We start from the raw sequence: 12347 nt of genomic DNA, 5'->3' as shown, positions 1-12347 counted from the left end.
TTTTTTGAAAAAAGTCCCGATTTTTATTTTTTTGAGAGAATATTCTCCAAGCGTTTGAGAATATTCGCGAATATTCGCGAATATTCTCAGATTATGCGCATTGAGAATATTCTCAGGCCAACACTAAGTGTAATTATTAAAAATTATGGAATGAGCACGCCTGTTTGAAAAAATAAGATTGTGAATATTGAATATTAGTTTCGTCAACTTTTTTTGAATTATTGATAAAAAAAAAGCTGCCACAATGCGGATCTAAATAATTTAGAATTTATGATTCGAATATTCACGATCACAATAACTTCTTTTTATTTTTCATCGTGGAAATGTGGAAACGTGGAAAAGAAAAGAAAACCAAAAAACTTGATAAGAAAAACATGAAAGTTGTACATTTTCTAATTTCTACTACATATGTACGTATGTATGTAGTATAGGAATCAACATAATTTAATTTTCAATTTAATAGGTATAAAATAAAATAGGTACCTATGCGAAGAATGCTGGTCAAACTGTCAAAGAAACACATTGGTAATTCGAGGTGTTTTTGTCAAGTGAATTTTTCGTGGACGATTTAGAACAACTTGTTCAATGATGATTGATGATTTAATTTGAAACCTTTTCTGATCATTTCAAATGACTTTTTTTTATTTTTAGTAATTTTCAATAATTTTTTTTGGTGATTTTTTGAATAAAATTTCGTCTAGTAACTTTGAATTTCATTTTTAAATTTTTGTGCCAATTTCAAATTGATTTTTTCGTGTTGAATTCGAATGAATTTTTTTTCGAGTAATGACAAAAATGAATTTTTTTTTCGAAATGATTTCAAGTGGATTTTTTGCGATGGTTTAGAATACATTTTTCAATGTCTTTCGTGGCGATTTCAAATTGATTTTTTAGTTTTACATTCGATGATTTCAATGATCCAATGAATTCTTTATTAATAATGACAGAAGAATTTTTTTCGGAATGATTTCAAGCGTACCTATTTACCTTACCTACATTGTTTGTGGTGATTTAGAATGAATTGTTCAATGATTTCAAACTTATTTTTTTAATGTCGAATTCTTACGAATTTTTTCCAAGTAATACATGAATTTATTTGAACCCGATTTCAAGTGAATTATTCGTTGTAATTTAGAATTATTTCTTTTATATTTTCATTTGGAACTTTTCTTGATTATTTCAAATGATTTTTTTTTTTAGTAGGTAATGTTTTGTTAAATTTTTTAGTGATTTTTAGAATTTTTCACCTAGTGATTTGGAATTTTATTTTTTTGAATCCAGCTGAGAATTTTTTGACAATTTCAATGTTTTTTTGAGTGTTGAATACCAAAGAATTTTTTTTTGAATGATGACAAACGAATTTTTTCGAAACTGATTTAGAAAAAAATTTTCAATGCGTTCACGGCGATTTAAAATTTATTTTTAGCATTGAATTCAATGATTTTTTTTTAGTGATACTTGAATGAATTCTTTTAGGAATGATTTCAAGTGAATTTTTCGTAATTTTTTTAGTGATAAAAAATTTTCAAATGATGAGATATGAATTTTTGGAATTATTTCAATTTGTTTTTTTTTTTTAGTTTTGAATTTAATGAATATTTTTTTAGTGATAAAACTGATAAATGAACTTTTTTTAAATTTCAATGATGATTTAGTTTGAAATATAGACACTGCACCTCAGTGTCTATAGTTTGAAACTTATATTTTTTCGAATGAAATTTTTTGTAGTAACTTTCAAATTTCAATCAATTTTTTTGTGATTTTTTGAAATAAATTTTTGCCTAGGAAGTTTTTCTCTCTTTTTTGATCTTATTCCAAATGTTGGCAAAAAATCGTGACCTTTTTCAAATTTCCGATTAAAATTGCGACCATATTCGTTAAAATCCTGAAAAAATCAGATCTCAATCTCTCGCTTAAAAATCAAGATTTTCTCAAACTAGCAACGTTGGGACTTTAAACGTCGAAAAAATAAACGATCTAATAATCGACACTGATAGTGATAACAAATAAAATATGATATAAAAAAACATGATCATTGAAATCAATTTTCAATAGTCTAATTCACAAATAAAAAACATTCAGTCAATGATTTTTTTGAACGTCAAGTTCAAACTGTTTAAAATACTAATAAAAACATTGAATATAACAAATAACTAAATAATTTTTAAAATTAAATAACGAAGAAAATGAACGAAATCTCATTTTACGAGCAATAGCTCGATGGTAATAGTCATGATAGTCTGAAGATAACAGTATGTAAAAAAATAAAATAAAAATAGGTACGTAAAATAAAACGATAAAACATAAGTACATAGAAAAAATAACTAGGTAAAATCCAGTGCTCTTTAAGAACGAAGTTCTCAACAAATCAAAGTCCAAAATAGGATGAAAATCGTCCATTTTTGAATACTTTTTCAATATTTTTCCTCGTCTTACAAGGGAACCTCTTGAGATGTCCGCCTCCGATTTGAACGAGAACGCGATTTTTGGAAAGAGCATGTTCTAAAACCCCCAAATCCAAATTTTCAGCTGCCCAAGTTCATTTTTCGATTTTTGGCGAATTTTTGAAAATCCAAAATTGACTATTTTGGTGATTTATGCTTTTTTTTAAAAAGTACGTACTTGATCAGTAAAAGTGTTCAAAATAAGTCCTAAAACTGATATTAACCCCCCAAATTCAAATTTCGTCATTTCCAGCTGTTCTGGAGCCTCCAGTGCGATTTTTCAATTTCTCCAGAATTTTCAATTTGCTCCAGAAGGCGTGAATATGAAGTTGGGCAGCTAAAAATCGAGGTGTGTGCCATGCTCGACCTGTTTAACGAATTTATCCGCATTTGAGCCGATTCTGGAGCGAACACCACAAGAGTGGTTTTTTGACCAGCTTTTTTTCAAAATAAAAATATTCAAAAATCAAAATTTTATCGTTTGCGGGGAAATTTTTAAAAATTTGCGCGAATCGCTGTATTTCGTCATTAATTAACCACACGAGAGCGAATTTCGCCATTTCCAGCCTTTCTTGGGCCTACCTTTAACTTTTGGATATTTTTATTATGAAAAAAGCTGGTCAAAAACCCACTCTTGAGGTGTCCCCTCCAGAATTGGCTCAAATGTGGATAAATTCGTTAAACAGGTCGAGTATAACACACAACTCGATTTTTAGCTGCCCAACTTCATATTCACGCCTTCAGGAGCAAATTGAAAATTCTGGAAAAATTGAAAAATCGCACTGGAGGCTCCAGAATGGCCTATATAATATTTTATTTTTCTAAAATTATGAGAAATATAAACAAAATTCAGCCCTTCTTAAAATATCAAAGCTTAAGAAATAATTAAAAATATGTATTACCAAATACATAAAATTTAAAAATATACATAGGTGGATTTAATTTTATGGAGTACAAAAATCGAATTTGTAATATCATATCAGTACCTTACTTAGTCGGTACATCGACATGGTTACCATATTTTAAAAGTCATGATATTCTAAAAGCTTTCATGAAATTATTCTTTTGTTCATCGGCTAATCGCTTAGTTTCAATTTTAGTTGCAATACAATTCGAAGCATGATTCTTGAACTCGGTTGAAGCGATATTCCAAATTTGTTCACACAAAGATTTGATCCGTGTATCTTCTGTGTCACTGAATTTTACAAAAAATGTAGCAAATTGATCGCTATTGTACATGTTGCATGTACGCTGCCAAAATGGCAAAACGAATTCGCGACAAAGAATTGTTGTCAACATGCTCGTCATCATATGCGTACCATATAGCGATACAAGGGATTCGAGGAATTCATCGCTCATTCTCGGAAGCCAGTACTTCAACAATACTATTATTCCAATCGGATTTTCACCATTTTGAAAGCATTTACCAATGCAATTCACTTGGTCATCGAATGTGGTGATATGTTTCCAGAAGAACTCCATCGCTGATTTCGTGTGTGAAAATTCAATAAACATTGTAGCAGGAATACTATTGCTACAAAAATGAACTGCGCGTATTTTTTGAAGCTGATTTGTTAATACAGCAATCCAATACCATAACAATGAAAAACCCCATTTTATTTTTAAATCGTTAAACAGTGATTCTGTTGCTACTAAAGGCCATAACTCTTTGATTTCATCCTCGAAACAAAATTCACAAGCGATAGCGAATCTCACTTCTTTTTCCAATTTATCACACGTCAAAATTTTCTTGGCCATTTCAGTGTAGTCGATGCCTCCATACGAGTCATATATAAAATCATCTAAATAATTGAAAATGTCAACATCGTAGTATTGCTTGAAGCCATACTGGATTACGGTATCACTATGAAATTTCCAGACACAAAATTCCTGATTGAGTTTCTCAGCGTACTGCTCCATTCTCATTTGGATTTTCTCATTTAAGGATGTTGAAGTTGTGGAGTTCACGAACTGTCTATTCGTCTCAGTTTCATTCCAAGATATCTTTACGTTTCGAAACTTTGGATCAACTGTGATGTGTGCATACATCCCATAGAAAAACTTTTCCAATTTTTCACATTGACGTCTTTGAATGATCGCATCACTCCACGACTTTTGAATAATCGAACGTATGGTAAGATCTAGTAATGTAGACACCTCACTACAGAAATCTCCTTCCAACGTAGTACTGTATGAGATGTCCATTTTTCCCAAACACTGTAGGTAGATCTGGAACAGACAAAATTTCAAACGTTGTTTAATAAATTATTACATAATTTGTGAGTACTATTTTTCCCGTAACACTCTTGCGTTTCAAATTTCAATTTTCATTTTACTGACATGCATCATACATCATAAATAACTCATCCTGACAACTGATAAGGCTTTTCAAATCAAAGCTCCCATTGCGCCTGCGCGGTTGGCGCTGAGCAGTGTCACCACAAAAAAAGATGCAAAACGGCTTCATTTTTTTTTCAAATTTTTACAAAATTCTGAATTCTTCAATTCATTTTGAAATTCTGAATTTATGAGTTCAAAAGGTAAGGGGCACGGGCACACTAGTGAACTTTTTCAGTTCAACTCAGAGTCTCAGACAGATGAATGGTGATAAAGATAAAGTAACTCTACAACCTCATCTACTCTACATACACCTACAATGGAAATAGAAAAATAAAACAAGTACTTACATAAAAATGTATGTACCTATTATGTAGCCTACTTCTCATTTCTTTTTCTCACTTCTCAATATTCTCATTTCTCATGAACATTTTTTTTAGTCTCCTCCGGATTGTTCAAGGACCAAACAGAGTAAAATCAAGGGCTTGAAAAGCTAAGTAAGAATCTGAGAGTGAATTCAATTGAATCACAGAACAGAAGTCAAACCAGAACGAAGTACAACAGAAATGGAAAAATAAAATACACGCAACTTACTTTTCAGTTCTCAGTTTCTCACGATGATTTTTTCACTCACTCTGTCATTCTCTTTTTGATTATGAAAGGACTAAAAAATTACAAAGGATAAGAAATCAAATTCAATTAATCAAAAGCCTGATAAGCCAAGTGACGATCTCTGAGACTCTGAGAGCAAAATAATAAATCACAAAAGGAGTAGACAAATACACAGACTTTTCGTAATTTTTCATTCACTCTACTTTTGATTATTCGCAAAGCATCAAATAAAAATTAAAATCGAATTTCATTCGCTCCAGGAATTTAAAAAATCCAAGGATAAGTTGTTTTTCAAAAAAAAAGAAAAAAAAATGAAAATTTTACACAATATTATCAAAAAAGACCTGTATTTCATTGATCATAATGATTTGCAGCAACAAACTGAACATTGTACAAAAAGTTTCTACGTAATACACTAATATTTGCTTGAAAACTTACAAAAAAATACTTACACGTAACCAAAAAAAATCACAGAACTGATTTCATATAAACAAAAAGGATTAAAAATGAACTGAAACTAAGTAATTCTTATTTGTAAATGTAAAATTATACAATAACTGAGAAACGACTAATGAAACATAGATCAAAGGAATATGTACTATTACTCTAACAATAAGTTATCATACAAAACATTATAATCATCATAACTTCATGAATCACGAGCAATGTGATCAAGCATTAATAATAAATGAAGTATCCGCACAAAAAAATATATACGAAATAATAAACCAAATAAAATAATTTCACACGACTTAAAAAAAGAAATGACACATTTTTCAAAAAGTTTTACAATTCATCGGTTTTAGCCTTGTCTGTAGGTTTCTCATCGAGATACGCATCATCGCCTTTTTGCGGCGGTAGTTCATCAGCGAGACACGAATCATCAAAACCTTTCAGAGCTCGTTCCGAACACAAGAAATTTATCAGGGGCTTTTCGCCTTGTACGTTGAAATACCAGTCTTCTATCTCACTCTCGAAATCTTCGAGTAAAGTTTCGCACTGTAACAAAGCAACAAGCAATATAAAATAAAAACATATCGAATAGAAAACAGATAATTAATCGAGAAAGATTATAACGACGATTGTAACATTACCTGCGTTTTCATATTAGTGATTTCTACCGAAGGTTTATCCCATAACTCGTAAGGTATTCCTAAATCTACTTTGACTCCCTTATCCCTAAAACATAATAAAATATATGGATCATATAATGAAATACCTCCAAGTTGAAGAGAGAAAATGATTCAAATTTCAAAAGTATACGTACACTAGACCATGTAACGTTTGAAATGTTTGACTCATTCCTTTGGCAAACCTTGTACTGTCTTTCCTCTCTTTGTGAATATTATAATCGAGGATCTTTTCGCATATACCTTCCAGACTCTCGACTAGACGTAATTCTCTGCGGAAAACATCGAGATAACATAATATTAAGTAATGCAATCTTCCATAAGACAGATTTCTGACAGTCAAACTTACGATTTCCTATACTCTTTTTTCTTTTTAGGTTTCACATCGTCTATGGAATATCCAATTTCTAACACGTCTTTCGATTTTCCGGTTTCTTGCAGTCGGTTTTCCAACTCTAAGGCGAGTATTTTGCAAGCTGAAACACATCGAATTTAATACAGGGTGGTAAATTTAGCTTTATTTGAAGCCGAATTTAACTTACCTTCGCATCTATTGGCATATTGGACACCATCTTCGTCGCTGGCGGTGGCAAATTGAAGGAATATGCAACATAATAGGACACTGAGGAGATGCATCTTTACATCGTAGGGAGTGAATAGCATTAATTAACCATTAACGATACGGTTTAATTGATATTTAGAGGCAAAATGTAAATGAGTGATTTTTTAAAGAAAATTTGTCCAGTTTCGACCGTTTATTTATTTTTCTTATCAGCTGCAAAAAAATCGAAAATGATAAGGTAATTTACGGTAATTTACCGTTTTTGAGAGAGAAATTTAAAAATTCGAAATTTCCAAAAAAAAATTTTTACTTTTTTTTTATTTTTTTTCATTTTTTATTTTTTCTAAAAAAAAATTAAATTAAATTTTTTTCCAGGTTTTGTTATTCTCAACTTTAAAGTTGAACTTTGTCCAGTGGTCCATGGTCCATGGTCTGTTGATTTTTCTCTTACATCCTACAGGACGTCGATTTTCGTAAAATAAAATAGGTACCTACTTGAAATAAAAAACAAAAACAACCAAAAAATCGAATCATTTTCAAAATTTTTGATTTTTTTTTTCAAATTTAGAAAACCGGATCTTTTCAAAATTTAATTTTTGAATCCTTCTCGTTCGAATAATTTTAATTTTACCAATCGAAAACGGCAGCACTGCTATGTTGTAAAATTTTCAACCCTCGTTGCTATGGGGAATGGTCAGATTATGATTGATGGGCATCATGTTCCATATACGAGTAGTGTGAAACGATCAGTCGCGTTGTATGATACAGTGAAACTGAGTTAATAAAAAATCCAAAGGAAAAGTTGTGGTGATATTACAGGTATAGGTAATTGCTTTTCAGTTATTCAAATATGCGTAAGTCATTTCTAATTGAATACCCCTTAAATTAATTTTCAGACTACATTTCAACCAGAACCTATAGTTCTTTCGAAACTGTAGCCAGGTCACTTGAAATGGAGGTAAATACTTACTTACAACCAAGTACGAATTCTTTTATCGCAACTCGTGACTATGTAGTATGTACCTACTCAGATGAATGATTTTTTGGATTTTTTTTATAGTATCAATGCTGTAGAGGGAGATGTTCTGAAGATCAGAAGGAAACTGTCCAGTCTGCAGGTTCCTCTTGTAATGAGGTATGCAAGTAATCAATACGTGTCATCATAAAAGTAAAAAGTTCGGTTCGTCAGACCGTTTTTCTTTAATTTCACTATTGTAGGTAATTTACTTTTCGCAGTGCCCATCTAGATGTATTGGAGCCAAGCTGATAGAGCTTTTGGGAGAAGAGTTTGTAATAATGTTAATTGACCTGATGGAATCCATGTCACCGGAAGAAAGACAAGATTGGGTGCGCAGATTTGTGAGTGAAAATCGTCGTGCAGGTAACTTTCGTCATTTTTAATAATGTGATGATTGACGAAGTATTTTAATAGATAGGTAGTTGATTATAGACTTTCGTGGTGCAAGTAGGTAGGTATTCAAATTGACAGGACGATAAATGCATCCTGTTTTTAAATTTGGCTCCTACCTTATCCTTCTCTATAACTATTCGGTTTTGGTCGTGATTGAGAAGTATTTTCAGGAGATATTTTTTTTAGGTGATTATAATTGTACAGAAATAATTAACATTGTTTTTGTTTTTTCAGCTGCGGCCTGATGTTAGGGATTAGCAGTCGTCTTTAAAAGTACCTATCTAACTGAAGTTACTGTGTTTCGAAGATTTTATCTCATAAATAAGTATGTATATTGTGGCGAGTGTGTGTAGATTATAATAATCGTATTTTTCATCTTATATAGTAGGTACGTACCTATTTGTACAAATTTACTTCCGTAATATAAACGTATAATTTCCGTTCTGAAATTTGTATAGTATTCTTTGTTGTGGCATACGTCGTCGTTGTTGTCCAAACTATCCGAATGTCGATCCCATATATCCCGAGCAGAAGGTATATAATAGGTTGAAAAAGTGGCCCCTTACTTCGGCGACTAAATCGTTCATTGATCTTTGGCGGAAACCGCCATAGCCTCCTCGAGGAGAAGATCCTAAACTGGACATTTGATATTCTTCCTGAGTATCGCCAATAATTGTTCTTTGAAAACAATAATAAATATGTTAAAATTAAGCACGCATATCAATTAGTCATGAAAAATTTTTTTTTACATTTGGGGTAGCTGTGGTAAGGGCTGAAAGGGCCAGATTAAAAAATTAAGGCAATATTCGTGTTCAGCACTCTCAGAAGCCCAACAAACGATATGTTACAGAGTATTAACATTTTTTTCATCAGCAAGGTCAATTTAGCGGTAGCTGTGGTAGGGGTTGAAAGGGTCAGATCAAAAAATGAATGTGATATTCGGTTTTAGCACCCTCAAAAACCTAACAAACGATATGTCACACGACGTTATCATTTTTTTCATCTTTAGGGTCAAATAGGGGTTGTTGTAGTAGGGGTTGAAAAAGTCGGATCAAAAAAATAAAGCGATATTCGGGCTTAGAAACTCCAAAAACCTAACAAACGATATGTCACACGGTGTTATCTTTTTTTTACATCAGCAAGGTCGATTTGGGGGTGGCTTTGGTAGTGGTTGAAAGGGCTAGACCAAAAAATTAGGGCAATGTTCATTGTTCATACCCAGCAGTCCCAGCACATTCAAAAACCTAACAAACGATATGTCACACGACGTTATCATTTTTTTCGTCTCTAGAGTCAAATTGGGGTTGCTATGGTAAGGGTTGAAAGGGTCAGATCGAAAAATTGAGGCGATATTCAGTCTCAACGACACCAACAACCTAACAAACGATATTATCACAAGGTAATGTTTTTTTCAAAACCACCAAGGTCGATTTAGGGTGGCCGTGGTAAGGGTTAAAATGGTTGGATCAAAAAATGAAGGCAATATTCGTGCTCAGCACCCTCAAAACCCTTACAAACGATATGTCACAAGGTAGTACCGTTTTTTTTCATCTTTAGGGTCAAATAGGGGTTGTTGTAGTAGGGGTTGAAAAGGTCAGATCAAAAAAATAAAGCGATATTCGGGCTTAGAAACTCCAAAAACCTAACAAACGATATGTCACACGGCATATTTATCATTTTTTTCTATCAGCAAGGTCAATTTGTGGGTGGCTGTGGTAGGGGTTGAAAGGACCAAATCAAAAAATTAGGACAATATTATTCGTACTCAGCACCTTCAAAAACCTAACAAACGATATTTCAAACGACGTTATCATTTTTTTTTTGTCTGTAGGGTCTCGAATAGGGGTTGTTGTATGTAGTAAGGGTTGAAAGGGCCAGATCGAAAAATTGAGGCGATATTCGTGCTCAGCACCATCAAAAACCCAACAAACGATATGTCACAAGGTATTACCATTTTTTTCATCTTTAGGGTCAAATTAGGGTTGCTACGGTGGGGGTTGAAGGGATCAGATCGAAAAATGAAGATGATATTCGGTTTTAGCACCCTCAAAAACCTAACAAACCATATGTCACACGACATTATAATTTTTTTCCATCAGCAAGGTCAATTCGGGGATGGCTGTGGGAGGGGTTGAAAGTACCAGACCAAAAAATTAAGGTAATATTCGTACTCAGCACATTCAAAAACCTAACAAACAGTATGTCACATGACGTTATCATTTTTTTTATCTTTTGGGTCAAATAGGGGTTGCTATAGTGGGGGTTGAAAGGGTCAGATCGGAAAATTGAGACGATATTCAGTCTCAACGACACCAAAAACCTAACAAACGATATGTCACAAGGTATAATATTTTTTTCTATACCACCAAGGTCAATTTAGGATGGCCATGGTAAGGGTTAAAAGGATCAGATCAAAACATTAAGGCAATATTCGGACTCAGCACCCTAAAAACCCAAACAAACAACATGTCACAAAGTATTATCATTTTTTTCATCATTAGGGTCAAATTGGGGTTGCTATGGTAGGGGTTGAAAGGGCCAAATCGAAAAATTAAGGCAATATTCAGTCTCATTGACACCAAAAACCTAACAAACGATACGTACCAAGGTATTATATTATTTTCAAAACCAACAAGGTCAATTTAGGGTGGCCGTGGTAAGGGTTAAAAGGGTCAGATCAAAAAATTAAGGCAATATTCGCACTCAGCACCCTAAAAACCCAAACAAACAACATGTCACAAAGTATTATCATTTTTTTCATCATTAGGGTCAAATTGGGGTTGCTATGGTAGGGGTTGAAAGGGCTAAATCGAAAAATTAAGGCAATATTCAGTCTCATTGTCATTGACACCAAAAACCTAACAAACGATACGTCACAAGGTATTATATTTTTTTCAAAACCACCCAGGTCAATTTAGGGTGGCCGTGGTAAGGGTTCAAAGGGTCAGATCAAAAAATTAAGGCAATATTCGGACTCAGCACCCTCAAAACCCAAGCAAACGATATGTCATAAAGTATTATCATTTTTTTCATCTTTAAGATCAATTTGTGGTCGATATGGTAGGGGTTGAAAACTCCAGATAGAAGAACTAAGAAGATATTCGTAATCGGAACCTTCGAAACCTTCACTCCATTTACATATTTATAGAAAACGATATGTTGCGCGACATTTATTATTTTTTTCATCTTCAAGGTCAATTTGGGGTAACTGTGGTAGGGGTGGGAAGTGCCAGATCAAAAAATTGATGCAATATTCGGTCTCAGCACCCTAAAATCCCTAACAAACCATATGTCACATGACATCAATATGGTGTCTTTGTTGGAGAAGGGGAGGGGGGGGGGAGTCCGACTGGTCATATCAGAATTCTTATTTCTTAGTCCTAAAAAAAAAAATACAAACGACATATGACCCACTTTAAATGGGAGTAAACCGTATATGGAGTCTTTTCTGGCCTGTCAAGGTCATTGTCCTGTCTCAATGGCTTTTGAGGACTGTCTGGCCGCCTGAGGTCATTGACCTACCTTTTTCGATTTTGAAGGCTGTTTGGTGTCCTATCTGGCCTCCGAAGGTTATTGCCATATCTGTCTTGCTATTAAAAATCATCTGGCATGAGGTTTGACCTTCCAAAGTCAGTGACCTGTCTGTCTGGCTTTTGAGGGTCATCTGGAGACCTCTCTGCCTGGCTTCTGAAGGCCGTCAGGTGTTGTGACCCGTCTATGTCGTCTTGAAATAGCCCATTTCTGGGCTCAAAAAGGGACCCAAAAAAATATGACCGAATTTTAAACTTTTGGACATTTGTGGATTTTGATCAAAGGTCATTCTTAGTTTCTTACTCAAAACCCTCGATTTG

The 12347-nt window shown here is 33.2% G+C and overlaps 1 protein-coding gene across 1 annotated transcript; it reads right to left on the bottom strand.

Annotated features, from left to right (window-relative positions):
* Nucleotides 1-5723: 5723 nt before the first annotated feature.
* Nucleotides 5724-7294, bottom strand: CNPYb (protein canopy b). Its single transcript, XM_065362219.1, has 5 exons — nt 7066-7294; nt 6873-6999; nt 6661-6795; nt 6488-6572; nt 5724-6392 (listed from the first exon to the last, which is right to left on the bottom strand). The coding sequence occupies exons 1-5, from the start codon at nt 7184-7186 to the stop codon at nt 6180-6182; spliced, it is 681 nt and encodes a 226-aa protein (XP_065218291.1). The 5' UTR covers nt 7187-7294; the 3' UTR covers nt 5724-6179.
* Between the last annotated feature and the right edge of the window lie 5053 nt (nt 7295-12347).

This window comes from Planococcus citri, chromosome 4 (genome assembly GCF_950023065.1).
Source record: "Planococcus citri chromosome 4, ihPlaCitr1.1, whole genome shotgun sequence".
NCBI classification, from domain to species: domain Eukaryota; kingdom Metazoa; phylum Arthropoda; class Insecta; order Hemiptera; family Pseudococcidae; genus Planococcus; species Planococcus citri.
The sequence above is the reverse complement of the archived record's forward strand: the minus strand, read 5'-3'. Positions and strand labels throughout refer to the sequence as shown.